This window comes from Neolamprologus brichardi, chromosome 5 (assembly GCF_056152115.1).
Source record: "Neolamprologus brichardi isolate AB-2024 chromosome 5, ASM5615211v1, whole genome shotgun sequence".
NCBI lineage: Eukaryota > Metazoa > Chordata > Actinopteri > Cichliformes > Cichlidae > Neolamprologus > Neolamprologus brichardi.
In genome coordinates, this window is record NC_142108.1 from 22,857,537 (window position 1) to 22,875,413 (window position 17,877).

At 36.9% G+C, this 17,877-nt stretch overlaps 1 protein-coding gene across 2 annotated transcripts in view; it reads right to left on the minus strand.

The window, feature by feature from the left end:
* Nucleotides 1–17,877, minus strand: part of LOC102782189 (glutamate receptor-interacting protein 2-like) — a 164,157-nt gene that overhangs the window by 123,207 nt on the left and 23,073 nt on the right. Inside the window, exon 1 of one of the 2 annotated variants that reach the window (XM_006783008.2) lies at nucleotides 11,237–11,375. The exons of the other annotated variant lie outside the window; for it this stretch is intronic. Coding sequence (XP_006783071.1) covers nucleotides 11,237–11,291 — 55 coding nt within the window. The 5' untranslated portion in view covers nucleotides 11,292–11,375. Of the gene's footprint in view, nucleotides 1–11,236; nucleotides 11,376–17,877 lie in introns of those variants that run through there. 2 annotated transcript variants of the gene reach the window in all.

Below are 17,877 nucleotides of genomic sequence, written 5' to 3' on the forward strand. Positions count from 1 at the left end.
TTTTTGCATACACAGTAGGGTCTTTACAGGTTCATCAAAGATAGAAAATTATTCTCAATAGAAAGACTTAACCCTTTTTATATGCACTAATATGATACTTGTGGAATCAGAAGTAAAAAACTGAATGCTCCAGAGGCTTCATGTTGTGACATCTGAATAGGCTTGAGGATGGAATCAAAATGAGCCATGACAAATTAAATGAGCCGAGTAAGAGAAAGCAATACAGCGTCCTTTAGGCAAAACCAGAGACACGAAATTAATCAAAATTCAAATTAACACTGAGAAAGTATAATATACAGAAAATAAATTGCATATAAATTTAGAATTTTTAAAAGTCAGACAAGAAAATTCAGAGTACTAAACCCATTGGAGTTGTCATCATCAGTCTCAGTGCACTACAGCAACTATATACTATTACAATATGGTTTAGTCAGAGCTGGAGTGAAGAGCGAGTGATCCAACTTCAATCCCACTAAACTAACTTTGATTTATTCCCCATTAAAGCTAAATTAAAAAAGAGACCTGAAACTTCTTTTCTCTAATCAAATAATTGTTAATCTACAGAGACTTGTTAAACTGAAAGAGAGCAATGAGATGAATAGCTGAACACACTGAATATGTACCCAGCGGCAAATAACGAGCTTACTGATCTCTCCCCAAACCTTTATGTCACTATATACTGATTTTGCATCATAAACAGGTAAGTCTAAGCCAGAAGTCTCAAAAGAAATGCATGCTATGAAATTCTACAGAGCTTTCCCAAAGACACAGAGATGAGTTGCAGCTTACTGATAAAATTCTCTCGAATCAGAGCAAGCAAGCAGACAGAAAATGTAATGTTGAAGCAGCTTTATTAGAGTCGCAACGGTAATCCTGCAGAGCAACTACACAAGATACCCTCTGGGCTCTGCTTCACAGAGCATGACTCTGTGGTTCCTGTGCACCTCAGTGGGTGGAACAAAGGGCTAACACTGAAAGGGTTAGGGGTTGAGCTGTCTTTAGAGGTAGCTGAGATAAACAAAGGTTGAGGACAAATGCACCCACACTAATGTTAAATAAAACCGATTTCTTTCTATTAACAATAAATAAGACATATTCTGTAGATGTGTCACGCATGTTCTAAATGTGTTCTTTGTGGGAGTGACAAGAGTAGTTCACTCCCCTTAAGCAACAATATGTCTCTTTTATTTATCGTCTATTTTTTTTTACCTCAATTATAAAAATGTTTGAAAGGATCTGTCATACCCACCCTGCTCTAAGCAAATATTCATTAGAACTACCAAATCTTCTTCAATTGACATTGTATTAAATATCCACTTCATTCAGAATTGTTCCTTCTACTCTTTTTCTTTCTTTGGCCCATCTTTCTTTGCTACTTCAAATCCTGCTCATGGCTACCAATCACCAACACTTTAGACGATATCTAATGCCAGCACTACTTTGAAACACCAGCAGCATAAGTAATTGATCATCTACTACTGATATACATAGTTTCAGTCTGTAGAAATCTTGCATTAAATGCTATAACATCTATTCTTAAAAACTGGTCCATGGGTGACAGTAGTGTGAGAGACAGCAGCACAGAAAATAAAGCAATAGCAGAGTATTTTTCTTTAAGGTTACAGCTCCTTCACCACTGACTGATTATCTCAGTGATAATCAGTATATAATGAGTGAGGAACACTCTGAAAGAGGAGAAAAGGGGGTTTTGTGCTCCCAAAGGCTTTCACTAAAGAACTCATTAAGGGGTTTGGCATCAGGATACTCTTCAATAGAGGTTGTTTCCTTTACAGGTGAGCACAAAAATGTGCGATCTTTCCTCTCCTCTGTGTTTTAAATATGTAGAATACAATTTGTTTTTAATTAGTTCAGAAGTCAAGGTTGGAAACTTACACTGAGTGCAAGCACTCTCATGCAAATTACCACCACAGTGTGCATTTTCAGTGCATCACACCCATTTTCTTGTTCACTCTCACCTCATTTAACCTCTTGCTAATGTGCTCCAGAGGGAGCAGACGGCAGTGATGCATCAGGATGTCACTTGTACAGTCTGTTCAAGTGAGAGACTGGGGCTTGTGTATCTAATGCCTTTTCTCCATTAAGTAGCTCTTTTGGAGCCTTACGGCTTGCTGAGGGGTGCTAACAAATGGCAGAATTTGAGAAGTGCATTATGTGCACCTTAGATTGGAATGCACTTGGAACACAGAACTGAGGCAACAATGAAGATACCAACGTCAGTATGAGTCAGATACATCTTGGAAGAAAAAAAACAGATATATTCGAGAAAAAAAAGGAATATTCATGAGTCTTTTCTGCCCCTTCAACAATACACAGATGTCACGGCAGCTTTTTTCTGCTAAACCAGAAAGCACTGCATTGTGAAGCACTTCTGTTGGAAGTGGGGCATATTAGGCATGCAAACACACTCTCTTTTTCAGGCTCACATGTTCTCCAGGCACAAAGTAAGTGCCAAAGGATGCTGTGAAAGAAACTCAAACATGTTTTTCCAGTAAGTTTCAGGACATTGTGAAGCCCTTTATCTGTCAACTGACTCTGTTTGCTTGAAATGTTATTTATGTTAAGTTAAGGGCTTTTCCAGATAAAGTAGATGAGAGCATTGTTTGGTATAAAATTAAATATTTAAATTATTAGTTTAGTTTAGGGGACAATTGGGTATACAGAAGTCTTCTTTGGATATTTTACCTTCATTAAATATAAATAGCAAATAAAATATACATTAAAAATGAGCTATGCACAGTTCTGTATTAGAAATGCAGTCAGTTCTATTTTGACTGTTTAGCCAGCAAAAGCTAAACAAATGAGAGCAAATGTTTCTCACAGAAATGATGTGAAAGCATAACAAATAACCTTGCAGAGCAATAGATACAGTATAAATATAAGTGTAAATTTACAAACCGGCGTCATTGTCAATTATTTGCTATATTTTTTAATAGGACATGTTATAGTCATTTCGTAGGCATCAACATCTTATTGTAGTTATTAATATATACCAAATTATTTGCTTTTTTTCTGTTTTTTTACATGACATCCTGGCTAAGGTGAATGCAACTGCACTGAATATGGTGGTCTAGTGTATCAAATGTTTTAGTGACTTCCCTTTGGCTAAATTGATGAAACACCTGAAAATATAGGTCAAGTTCTTTAATAGGACAAACTAGTTTATATTTAGCTTTTTTTTATATATGTAGATAAGTCAAATTAGTTGTGAGATTCAAAAATAAAAACAAAAGTTAAAATACAAAAAAACATTACTTTGACAAGTTAAAGTTTGTTGGTTTTTTCAGTTTTGAAAAGTAACCTACTTTTTGTAGCATTTTCAGACTCCAGACTGAATCCAGCTGGACTTATTCCAGCACAGCTGTTCCTGGGGTTCATTAATCAGCAGAATGACTGAAATCTGTCCAATCAGGCTAGTTTGCACAGTTGAACTGGAAAAGCTCCTCTCAGCAGGTCTTCCTCCATCAAACTACACGAGTCGCTCTTGATGACTAAACAGGCTTCAGTGATGCCAGTTGTTCCAGTTCATTAAACTGACCTAAAGTGAAATGTTCATTCAAAAATAAACCGGTATTTAAAACTCCCTCAGCATGTGAAAGCCTATTGGAGGTGTTTTTTGCTTTTAATCAAACAAGTTAGAAAAATACCGTGTTTCTTAGGAAAGTACATCTAAAAGCAAAGTTTAATGCAGCCTTTAGTACAGCCTATAGAATGAAACTGCCGGAGCTTTTTAGATATACCTTAGTACAAAAATAAAGAGATAAGACAATCATAAAAATAAAACAAGAACAGCACCAGAAACACTCGTAGATCATCACAGATAGGTTGGCAATTAAAAGACCTGGACACAATGTGCCACATGATATCCAGCTAAGTGTATAGCAGTGTATTTTTATTAATTGGTTTTCTCTAACTGCCCCCCCACAGATGTGGTGAAAGTTAGATTGCACAGCAATTCTCATTCAGTGTTAATACTCTATAAATTTCCATGTGAAAACTTTGAAATTTAAATATAGGTTATATTGTATTATAAAACATTTAAGAGCTAACTATCTGTAAATGGCTTTAATTGAAAATTTTTATCCTTTATATGCTGCCTTTTCGATCCTAGTCGAACTACAGTGCTTTGGACTAGTGTGTGCTTCATGCGTGTCATATATGCATATACACATTTATGCATGACTTGGTGAGAGTAAGCCAGGCACATGGAAAAATCTGTGGATGCCCCTTGTAGGAAAAGAAGCACTCCTGCTTGGTTCTTTACCAGGTTCTTAAGCCTTTGATGGTTCCTCTGCCATCACCTCTTATACCTGTTGTTAAACCCTCTGATACAGCTAGGAATAGACGGTGGTGGATTACATGTATGGCGATTTGACAAAAGCATCTGAAACCTTTGATGCTCCCTCTGCTACATTTCACAGCTCTCACACAAAAGGACACTACGATGTGTGAGCTGGCAGGGGATACACTGTCATGCCTGAGGACATTTTGTCAGCCGTTGTTTTGGTCAGTTTAACTTAGAGGCCAATCTGTTGCCACTTCTGTTTATACACACAGTGTCAACTATAACAAATGGTGTTGCGTAACAAACGCAGTGAGTTAGCACCCAAGAGTATGGGTTATTTTAGTCCAACTACAGCAGCTGTTTTCTTTCAGATTGGCTCTGATTTTTGCTGTGGGATGAAGGTCAGAAAATAATGCATCACTGTGTATTTAAACAACTAGTGTTGTGTACCTAGTTGTCTACTACTTCTTTGTTAAGAAATACATCTACTCTTTGATGACTCTAAGAACTAAATATAATTTGGTTTACAATTATCTTGAATTCCGCTGAAGACCATCGGGGTGAAGCTGATGTGCAGTTCATTCTAGCTGCATAAACGATGCTCCATGTCATATTCTCTGTTCTAACTTTCCTTGATGGGTAAATAAAAAATCACTTGCCTAGAAGGATCCATAAGGGATCACATTATCTTTACAGTAAGGTATAAACATACCCACAGCCAGGCTTTACTAGAATGAAAGAACAATTCTGATATCTTGTCTTATGATGTGCTTGTTGTTTTGTTGAACCTCACAAACTTCGTCATAGCCGAAGTATTTAAAAACAAAGAAACTGACTACAAATTGCATGTTACCTAGCAACTATGAAGCAGGGCTGTTGGGTTGTGAATGCATATCCCTCATTCACCAGAAAGCACGGAAGAGTTCACACTTGATAAACAGAGGACCCATGAGGGCATCAGATATGTGACCTTTCTATTTCTTTCTATACTCTCAATTAAGCTAGAAAGGCAAGAATAAGAATATAAATAATAATTTTGTTTCACATTTTTAGATATGAAAATAAATGTCAGATACTATTAATACATGCTATTATGAATAAATCTCTGTGAAAACACATCCTGAAATTAGTAAGGTTACAGTTTCAGACCACTAGAAAATGTATTAACAAAATGTACATGTAAAATAACAAGTTCAGCACCATGGAGAGCATCTGGAGGCCGGAGAGCAGCACAAGGCACCATAGGCAGAAGACTAAGTCAAGTGTGACAGAAAATCTATTTTCCAGTCCAAGTGCAGCATTAAGGACCTGGAGACAAAACTGACCACTCAGTAATCAGCAGTAAAACTTTTTTTTTTTAATCCAGCCATGTTTACAGAGGAAGCCTCTGTTTAGAGAGGGAATTACAGTTAAACAGCAGATGAGTCTGGGACTAACCTTTTCTTTTTAATTCAGCAGGATTTAAGCACAATCATATTCTGAACTTTCAAATGTTGATACATTAATTTCAACTAAAAATTCTAGAAAACCCTAAAATTATCCTTAACTTGATTAGACATTTCATAATTAACTGTGAAAACATCCAGTAGCATTGCAGTGCAGAATCTTACTCTTCGAACGCATGCCATCTATGCAGTACAGTCATCTATTGGTATACTCTTTCTGTTTGGTACTCAGAAAATTCAGATCTGTATTTACATCAATTGTAATGTCACTGCTCTGCCAAGTTAAGATGGAAGGTGTTGGTCTTTCTGTGAGATTATTCAAAATCTACCGAGGGGATTTTCATGAAACCTGGTGGACAGGTTGCTTGGATCCAAACCTTTGAATCCCTCCACTCCATCGAGTTGACTGAGTCATCTAGCACTAACGATTAGCCATGCTTCATCGTTTCTTACCAGGCTTGCTTTTTTCTTCCAGCACCCTCAAGGCATGACTACTGAACTACAGATGCACGGATGTAGTGAAATGTTTTTACTTCACTGGACTGCACTCTGCCAGCAAATCCTGTACGTTGGCATGGCTACACATCAGCGTGGACATAAAATGAAGTTAGATTCAGGCAAGCACTTTAGTCCCAAGTGAAGATGGATGATGGAAGATGGAAGATGGAAAATGGAACAATTTGAACATTTTATCTGAAATCGGGCAAGTGGAGAAGTGGAGTATGTGCAATATATTATTATATTATAGCTGTATGTTTGACTGTCATCTACACTGGCATTTCTGGCGTGTTTCAAAGAACACAGTGTGGCCAGTAGCTTAAAAACAATCAAACAAACAGGTTTGATAAGAATATATAATATGCTGGATATCAAATACTAAAGATTTCTTCTAATGTCTTTAGCTTATTGCTCATTATGCAAATAGAATGAATGACTCCTGATCTCTGAGAAGAGTGTGAATATTCACAGTTACAGGTTTAAGCTTATTGCTCATTATGCAAATAGAATGAATGACTCCTGATCTCTGAGAAGAGTGTGAATATTCACAGTTACAGGTTTAATCTGTATAATAACCACATTTTGTGAGGGAATCCACCATCTGATTAGGCTGAACTCCAACAATACAACAGATGGTGATACTGAACTTGCAGTTTCGATTGTGATCACCGGTGGGAAACCTCCACCTTCACAGAGTGACGAATCACTTAAGAATCCAATAAATTGTTTCATCCAAACAGAAACAGCTGAGCAATACGTTTATGACAACGGTACTAAAGACATCTTATACCCACTCAAGCCACTACCAGCCAACATCAAATCCAAAGTTTATATTTAATGATGTCTTTTGAAGTTTAAATATATGTTTTACAGTTTACAGTTTAATATATGTCTCCCGGGGGACGTAATGATTGTTCTCCCTCTCTTTGAGGTTTGCTGATTCGGAGGAATCTTTTAAAATTCACCTACAGACAAATCTATTTACCCGAGCATTTCAGTAGCATCTTTTATACCACTGTGTACAGTGTACTTTTGTCTTTGATTCTTGTACTGCTTCTAAACACGTTCTTTGTGACCTTTATCTGCCTTTTTACAATTTTGTAGGATCTCAGAGAATATTTTCTCTAAAGCACTGTGTGACTCCTGTCTGTGAAAAGCACTTTATAAATAGTTATTGCTTGGCTGCTCTTTCTGTGCAGTATATTTAAGGTGTGGTGTTCCAAATAAAACTAGCAGCTAACACAAGCAGCTCTCTGCAAATAATATAAAATCAAAGATTCCTGTGAATGTGAACTGATCATAGATGACACAGAAGTGGGAAGAAGTAATAAGCTGATTAGGATTCTCATTTAGATACAGCAGGGAGCTTGATTTCTCTGAACTGTCCAAACCACTTATCTAACACAACCAGGGACTCCTCTGCTCTATTGATTTTTGCACCTACTACTAAGTGATGAATCTTTTATATGGGAGTTTTTCCACACAAGTCATATCAGCCTGGAGCTGGAAGATGTTGCTCTGACAATAAAGCTTTTTTCCATACAACAATATTGTGTTTTGGCCTCTTTAGACACCCTCAGCCCCATCCACACCCCACCTCGAATTGCAAGTACTAAACTTTAAATTGTGCCCCCAGTCTGCTTTACCCAGAAAAAAAGAGTTTGCTGAGTACACTATTCTTCAGTGACCTCCTTTAGATTCACACATACTTGGCCCTGAGAGGAAAGCAACGCTTTTTAAAGCACACCAGTCAATATGCTGCTATGCTAAACTCTCTTGCACATTTTATAATAATATTTTCAGAAGAAAATGGAACATTAGTGCAACCTTATACAAGTGCTTAAAATAATAGATTACATGGGAACAATTAGGCTGAACATTAACAGTGAAACGGCAATAACTGAAAAGAATGTACCGGCACAAAGTTGAAATTCTCAAAGAATGAAGAAGGAAAAAACAAAAAACAATAATAGCAAGTATTGCAGCCGAGAATTCGATTCTTATAAAGAGAGACACGAGTCTTTGTGAAAAGCTAAGTTAGCTTTTGGCTCTGCTCAGCATTAATTTTAGTCTTTTCCACCCTTATTTGCAAGTATACTTAATTTTGAAAAAATGCTCATCTTTTCCTAATTTCAAAGAAAACATTGGTAAAATGCAAGTTAATATTTGGAGCAGTCATTTCAGTAACAGTAATTTGTCCGTTAGCTTTTGTAATTGGATTTGAGGAAAAATGCTAAGTAGTAGCGGTTCCGTGAAATGCTGAACAGTCAATAGTGAGATGACTAATGAGCTGTATTAGGGCGCATCCTCTGTTGCACACTTTTCTCTCCATTTAGAATAAACATCACTCATCAAAACACACAAAAGCACTCAGACAGAGAGTGTTTCATGATACATGCCTCAAACACACATATGTCTACACACACACACACACACACACACACACACACACACACACACACAAATTATATATATATATATATATATATATATATATATATATATATATATACACTATATGCACATTGTTCACACAGACTAAAGATCTCACTTTATGTGCTCGATCCACACAAATATACCTCATACTGGGAGCAGTGGCCTCATTTATAATGAAAGTCAGTAAGCACAGACAGAGAGAAAGAGAGAGAACGAGGGAAAGGGATAGAGAGACTTAGTGGTCCCAGTAGCTCACAGAGATTTGGAGATCAATCTTCACCACACAAAACAAACTGGCCCCAAGCTTCAACAGCAACTAAACCATGTATGTCTTTCTCTCTCACACAGGAGCTCATGGGCATAAAACAGGACAACATTCATTTCTAATATATGGCATACATGAAACATCCAACAGCACACTCACACAGGTATTCCTGCTGTAGTAATTACATGTTGTAAGACAACTATATTTGGTGCATTACAAACCCATCAATCAAAATTAACTCAGATATAGAAACAAATTAGTTACAAAACCTACAGCTCAGCAATATCAACTTTTCCCCTCCGGTAAACAGTAAACACAAGTTATATAAGTCACTATTTAGAGTACAGTGAAATGGCAAAGATATCAGTAAGACAACATTAAGAAACGGTGAGAGGTGTGAGAGAGATCTGAGGAACAAGACCTGGAGTCAGCCAGAAAAAGCTGGAGGAGGGTCAGTGTCATGTCACCTTGAGAAGAATCTTTTAGCACTACAAAGTGTAGTATTACATGTTCTGACTCTCAGCAGCAGTGGAAGAATATTTGGTTTGACTTGGTTTAGTCAGCTGTAGTGCTCAAATAATAACATGTGGTGTAGTGGTGTACAGATAGCTAATTTAAATGTTGACTGGCTGCACTGAGACTGGAAGGCTGCTGGTTCGAAACCTAAAAATGGGAAACTTTATGCAGGAAGTGTTTACGCAAATGCAAATAGAAATTTTGAGCGCAGATTACTTGATGTAGCTGTCTTTCATGCTTCTGTGCACATTTTCATTTGGTGTAGTAAATTATACAATTTGATGTGCCTTTTTAGTTTAATGGTTTAGCCCTGCATAATGCACAAAAAAGTCTCATAGAAGGAGAGATACAGTGTATGAGATTCAGATACCAACACATTTTCATCTTCAGAAACCAGGCAGATAGAAATTATAGTAAAAGGCATATCCAGGATGTGCCAGTGGTAGAGGAAAAATCAACATATGCACACACACAATCTAATGACCGCACACCCCCACATCCATCCCGCAAACAGACAAACCTACATACTCGCTCATTCAGTTCCCACATTATTGGGGAAATTGTGATAAATAATAAAAACTCTAAACTGAGGGAGTCAGTTGAATTTAAACAAGACTCATGATCTTCATATAGTTCAGTCATAAAAGTTTATGACCTGGCATTCATCCAGCAGTCTCACTCTCTTTACTCTCTCTTTCTCTCCCACTCACATGCTGTAACCATTATGTCTCTCATTTTCCATCGTACACTGTAGAACATGCCTATATATGCGAGATGTGTATGGTAACAGTTGATACTACACCAATAACGCTCTAAAGGCAAGAAGCACAAGCACAGCATATGAATTTATCGCAAACAGAAATACACCAATATGCTGAAATGTTAACAACAGCTAGTTTCGATAATGATCTGTTATCTTTTACATAATTAGTTTGAACAAATCTAAATAATAAAAGTGAACTTGTATTCACTTTTAAACTGAAATCAAACACCAAACAAGCTAATTCTGGTCAATTTAAGCAGACTTCTCGAACAAAGAAACATTATTCCCAGTTGGCATGAGATGGTCCCAAATACCTAATGTACTATTTCTGTGCTAAAGACAGTTACATGGAGCTCACACCCCTGTCAATTAGTCCAAACACAGAAAAGCAACCTGTTGAAAAGCTGGTTAGCACAACTTGGTGTAAGGAAGAAAACTGGTTGAATTATTCGTAGCACCAGCAAAGAAAATTAGCACAGTTAGAACTTAAGTCAGTTTAAATAAAAAGCTTATTCAGAATTTCAGTGCTTTCCTGCAAACAGCATTTAAAGCAAAGTCCAGAAGCAAAAAAATGGAGGCTAAAAAGTGAAGTTGCAAAAAGAGAAGAAGAAGAAGAAGAAGGAAAAGAAGGAAAGGAGGACAGATAGAAAAATAACACAAATCAGCAGAAGGGAAGCGTCATGCTTTCCTTTTAAGAAACACACAGATACACATCCTGACATGCAAATTTACTAGACTCGCACATGCATCCACCTGCAAGGACTCAAACACAAACAACAGTTAAACACACAGAAGAAAAATGAGAGTCCAGTCCCACATCACCACATATCAACTGCACATACTTGCAAATGAATCCATTAAAGATGACACAGATCAAAGATGTGATCAAACAAGCATCAAAACCACTTACACACAGAGAGCAGCGTACAGCTGGCACACACAGTGGTAACATGTTTGGCAGAAGTCTACTCTTTACCACACACACACACAGACACACACACACACCGTACCCTTTGTTCGGCGTCTGATGACCCCTAAGCGGCACTTAAGCGATACAGAGAACATCCTCTCTCTCTCTTTTTTGTTTTCCTTCTTCCTGCCTTCTTCCTCTATTCCCTCCTCCTCTTCCTCTTCCTCCTCAGTCAGACATAGTGTGAGCCGAGCGAAGGATGGAAAGAGAGAGAGAGAGTAACTGAGTGGAGAGAGAGCAGTATCGGAGCTCCGGCCGGTCACATGGCAAAGAGAGGATAGAGAGGGAGTAGCGTGTCCCCCAGTCGTTTACCTCTGTCTCTCACTCTCCTATTCTCTCTCTCTCTCTCTCTTTCTGTGTGGGAAGTAGTGTGAAATTAAGCTGCCTCCTTGCCTTTCTCCTCCCTCTCTCAATCACCCTCATATTTAAACTCGGTGCAGCCCATGTTACTTCTTTCCTTCTCTCCTTCCTCTCTTTTCCTTTCCATGCTATCTGATCTCTGTCTTTTGTGCTTTGAGTCTTTTCTTCTGGCTTTCTATTTGAAATTATTAAAAATGTTGAATACTGCAACATTCCTGTAACTGAAGAAGGAGCATCAGAAACCGCAACAATGCTGTTATATATTTGTGAAAATGCACTTTACTCTAATTTAAGGCCCCTCCCTGAGCCTGGTTCTGCCGGAGGTTTCTTCCTGTTAAAAGGGAGTTTTTCCTTCCCACTGTCGCCAAAGTGCTTGCTCATAGGGGGTCATATGATTGTTGGGCTTTTCTCTGTATCTATGAAGCGCCTTGAGGCGACATTTGTTGTGATTTGGCGCTATATAAATAAAATTGAATTGAATTGAATTGAATTAATTTAACATGACAAGGTATTACAGTACCACCATCTATTGATCTAGCTAGTTGGATAGATGAATAGATCCCTAATCTATCCCTTTTGGTTGAATCCAAAAGGGCATCCAGCATAAAGAAATCTGGCAAATCAAACATGTGGAGCTACCTGCTGTGTGACCCCTTGTGAATAAGAGAGCAGCTGAAAGTAGTTTTATATTTAAGTTTTAGATTGTTCAGGTTGATTTAACTGAAATTAAATCAGTAAAATCAACATTTCTCTTTAAATCACTGACATTTTACTCAGTCTCATTCTTTCTGTTAACGCAAATAATGTTCTCAATTGCATTTTCTTTGTTTAACATTTATTGCTGTAAATCATCATGTGTGGGGCTCACATTCTTATGATCTGTCTCTTCCTCTCTCATTACCTTCTGCACTACATAAACAATTCTCTATCTTTCTCTGTCATGGTAAGAAGGGGGGGGGGGGCAGAAATCATGGCGAGATCAAAGCTGCAAATGCCTGGGATCAGCAGAGGAAGAGAAGAATAGAGAGAGAAAGACAGGATAGAGGAGGATGAGAAGGTGGATGAGGTATTAGAAGAGAAGCGAAGCCAAAGGATGATGGCAAGAGGCTGAAACTGAGGGCACAGTTGAGGCATAAGGAGGAAAAGGGAGGTCAAGGAAGTGAACACGGGAGAAGTGGCGAGGCAGGAAGTAGAGAAAACAAAGAAAAATGTGAACAGATGAACAGATGATGAAAGAGGAATGGAGAGAAAAGCAGATGGAATAAAGAGAGAAGGAAAGTGAGCAGAGAGTAAAGCAGTTTAGTTGCGGTGTCATGCAAGAGGAGACAGTGATTACAGCCCACAGAAAAGAGGAGGATGAAAAGGGGAGACATGAGAGGTGGCTTACAGAGAGGTGATACAGAAGATGTGACAGGTAATGTCTAACAAATGAGTGAAGAGGATGAGTGGGCAAGGGGGAAGAAAGAAGTGGAAGGAGAGGGGTGTTTGTTAACCTATACTTTCATTACACTCTGCAAATAAGGACTGGCTGGCTGCTCAGACATTTTCTCAATTCTGATGAAGTTTTGAAGGGAGGAAGCAGAGTTTGGGTTTATAGTCTAAAAGCTGCAATCTGAAGGATTCAGCTCACTCTCACAGTGATATATTGAGAGGATCTACAATCACATAGCAACAGTCTATTTTAGGTACACTATGTTGATTTTCTGGTCTGGATATTTTATATATAGATAGCTACAAAACAAGAAGTTTCTATTTCAGTGTCCCTTCTTACTTTGCCTTTGTAGTTGAAGCCTTTTTAATTAGAGTTAATGCTTTCAGACTGTAGACTTTTTGTTTTTATTTCAAATACTCGATAGGATCGATAGAACTGTTTTTTTTTTTTTTTATTTGTTCCATAGATTTTATTTTGTAATCATCTATAAATCCTGACTAACCAGAGCCAGGATTGTTGATTTAGCGGGAAGAAAAAAAGACGTGTTCATGATATTTTCTTCTATTTTTTAAGGATGAATAACTGTATTTCTCTGACCCCTATTTTGTTTATTTAATGTTGTTATTATAGGCAACAGTAAATAATTATAATATAATGGCACCAAAACTGAAGACTGCAATCTTTATGAAAGTAGGATTATTATAGTATTAAACTGTATTAACACTATGAATAGACACCGATATATTCTACAAGTAAACTGTGCCATCTCAAAAGCTGGGTACAAGATGTTCCTGTTCAGAGGCATCATCTTTTTGAATAAATGGAATACTGCATGTACTGCAGGATATGCAGGGTGGTTAGTGTAAAAAGGCTCTGACCTCTGTTCTCATGGTGAACTATATCTGGGACTATATAATGCATTGAAAAACACTTGGATCAAGGTTAGGGAAAGAATATTGCATTTGTTTCATATTAATAAACAGCATAAGCAGTGTATCATATCACTGTGGACTAAATGTGTAGCCTTTAATTACCCTAATTAAATGCTGTGACTGTTTGAGTATAGCAATAACAAGTTTAATTAGGTTCATACTGTATTGCTTGTATGCTTTTAGAAAAATATTTAGTGTCACAGTATCAGCAGCATGTCACCAAATATTGGTAACATTTCATTAATACGTTGAAAACCCCAATGTTTCCTTCAAAATGCTTTTACAAATGAGTGCTATATGACCACAATTCCTTAGAGACAACCTTGTAAAAAAATGATTGTGTCATTGCTCATTGCTATGGTGATCAGCTTCCTAGAAAGGCATAAAAACAGTAATGGATGTAGGCGATGAAATTATATTGCTATATTCATAAACTGCATCATAAGTCTGGTGACAGAAAAACAAGACAAAACATGTCAAATAACAGACTAAACATCAAACATGAATGATAAGAAACTTTATCAATTTACATAGCAAACACACACAGAACAGAAAACATCAAAAATGTGACCTGCAGGACATCCCTCCTATACCCTGACATAAAGTTGAGTGCGTTACCTTTTAATAAGAAGCACTCGGAGAGCTCCACCATAGCAGTTCACTCTCTCAACAGTATTGACTTTTAAAAGAATAGTATTGTATTTGGATATAGTCATTTTGATTTTTTGTTCTTTTTAGAAATAATTTAAGTACTTTGTAGTTAAAACACGCGCAATGTGCAGACTTTTTATTTGCCCCACTGAAATCAATTTCAATATTAATGACATCATTTTGAAAAAAGGAAACAGTTTTAAATAGCTCTATATAGCATAATAGATTTTGTTAATTTTCCATAATAAATCATAAAGTTGACATTAAGCAGCTTGGTGGATGTAAGCATAGTTATAATAGATTGTTAACATGACCCCAAACTACACGTCTACAAAGTTTCATCAGAATTCATTAACAAACTTTTCGAGATATTGGGATGATACGGATGCATGTAAATGCTACAAAGAAAAACATAACCTCTTCGGTGGAAGTAATCAATCATAGGTAGAGAAAACCATTATTCACGATTGTCCATCCTTTTCACATTTCAGTGACATTATCCTTCCTTCATTTTTTCACACATTTGTATATGCAGTGTATATGCCTTTACACAAACACATAAACAGATAAAGAAATCATTAAAATAAAGAGCATACTATTTTTGACTGTCTCTACTTATTATTTGTCAGAGACACAAACAAAAAGTATCTACCAGTTGTATGCACATCTTTGGAAAATTGCAGGCAAAGAAGACACCCACACATCTGCCTACATAATGTGAACACACACTGAATATTATATTGGCTAAACACACAAAAAAGAAAAGAAAAAGATTTGACGAGTAGGAGATACAAGGAAACAGAACAGACAAACTTCATTCAGTTTATTTATTTTTAATAAATAATAAATGAATAAGTAAATAATTTATTCCCTATTTATAGTTGCAGTAGGTTATACTTTTTCAGGTAACTAAAAGTGATAGTTGCGTGTCGTAGAAAGATCATGTAATAAACAAATAAATTACAAAATATCCTCCTGATGGCCTCTCGCACTCGGAAATGGACGGTACGTGCAGTTCTCCACTTTTTTGATCTGGCAATCACCAACTCGTGGCTTCAGTATAGGAGTGACTTGCTGTTTCGGGGAAAAAAAAAACACTGAAGCTCCTTGACTTCAAGCTGCTCCTCGGTGAAGAGTTGATTACTCAGGCTCAAGGAGGAAGCGCAAATGACAGTGTAGATGACTATACTCCCCCACGTCAAAAGTGGAAACCTCAGCCAAATGAAGCTCTGAGACACTATGGTGCCATCCATAGAGATGGTGGATGAAACACATGCATCAAGATGTCGCAGATCCAACTGCAAGAGCAAAACATACGTGATGTGCACAAAGTGCAAGGTATTCCTCTGTGTTTCCAAGAAGGGGAATTGCTTTTTGAAGTATCACTCCAAATAAACACAACAGAATTAATCAAAAGTGATGCTGGTCTGTGGATGTTAACCTTGTTCTTAGGTTTACCTCTTTTTTTGGGGTGAAGCAACTGTTTGCCATCAAAGTTCCATTTTACATGTTTGGCCTTCCAATGTCCTCTGCAGTAATATCTAAAAAATTAAAACTTTTTTTTCTAAAAAAATTTTTTCAGTCTTCTGATTACCTTACAAACATTGGGGGATTTATTTTTTTTTTTTTTGATTGGACAACATTTTTTTTCCCTGGTAGTCAGGAGGATAAATAAAGAATAAAAATCTGTGGTCTCTACAATGAGTCTACAATGTTATGGCATCTAAACTCCAGTCAGTGCTTTTAATCCCCAAATAACCAGATTTGACCAGATTTTTTGGGACTATTCCAGATAGTCCTAACATACCCATTGATATTTTAATGTCTTTCATGCCTTGTATGTTCCAATATTTATTTTTCTTGATATTTTCTGTAATCCGCTCGATGCTGTTTGCTGATCATGTAGGAGAATACAAATCACATTTAGGTTTGTTTCTGGAGTACTTTGTGAAATACTGCTGAAACAGGCATAAGCACAGACCCCATTTTACATTATACCATTTCCGTTACCACAGATAAGATTTTGACCCCAATCTGCAAAAACAGAAGTCACGAGTAATTTCTTGAAGAAGTTGCAAATTTTCAACTTATTTTCACAATTGTAAGTTGCATTTAGCAAAAAGGACATTAGCATTAATTTAGAGTTTTTTTCATGTTACAAATTATTAGATTACATAATGTCATTACAGAAGACAATATATTTTAGAACTTTCTTAACAGCACAAGAGTACAATTCCAAATACATCTAAATCACTTAAATATTGTAGAATAAGAGCTTTATGACAATGTTGAACTCTGGATAAAGTGTGGCATTGCTTATGCTAAAATAAAGGCAATTATAAAACAGAGCGCTCACTGTTGTTGAAGTGGTCACTGCCTGCATTTTAAAACTGACCTCACAGCTGGTTACAACAAAATAAGAAACATTTTAATAAAATATTTGTAAAAGTTTATCATCTTGTTCACATCTGCCCGCAGCATCTCTCTCATCCACGATTCACACTGCTGGTCTTCAATCCTTAGCTCTGAAATTCAGGCCTGAAACCCATCTTATTCTGCTGTTCCAGGTTTCATTGTTTAATTGCTCAGATTACTTCTCCATATTCTGGATTCACTCATTGTAATCAGCTCTGCCACAGCTTAATCCGTTAGCAGCTACATAAAAAATAGCAGCAGGCTAATGTGGCTATTGCATAACTGCTAATAGTTACGTGGCTAACGTACACCGTGTGCACCTGCCAGGTTAACATTAGTGTAAACACTTTAATACTTCAGTGTTGTTGAAACAGGAGCTTTACTGACCTCTTTAAATTCCTCCTAAAGTATTGTTTAGCCTTATGAACATTAATTACTTTCAGTGAGAAGCTAGGTGCCTGCCTGCCTGCAGCAGAGCTGTGTGAAGTTATGCGTTGGCACTCCAACATGGCACTGTGTTATTGATACTGAGTATCATAATTCAATATAAATCTTAGTACATATTAACATTTAACTATCATTTTTAATATATAAAGAATATCATCATAAATTGCTTGTCTGTCAGATTCTAACAGATAGGTATGTCAGTTACAGACTGTAAAAAAAAGGACATAACTACCGTGCACATATCGGTGGTTTTCAAAGTCACATTTTGAAGCCTCAAAATAAGTGTTCCCGCCATTGACATCTTTGTTGAAAAAACCTGGATGACGAGGAAAGGTGGGTTTGACCGTGAAAATAACAAGGGTTTACCAAACAGACTCAATGTTTTGTTCAGTATAACTAAAAACAAGTGACTCATGCCAGGAAATCAGCAGGAAGAATCACGGG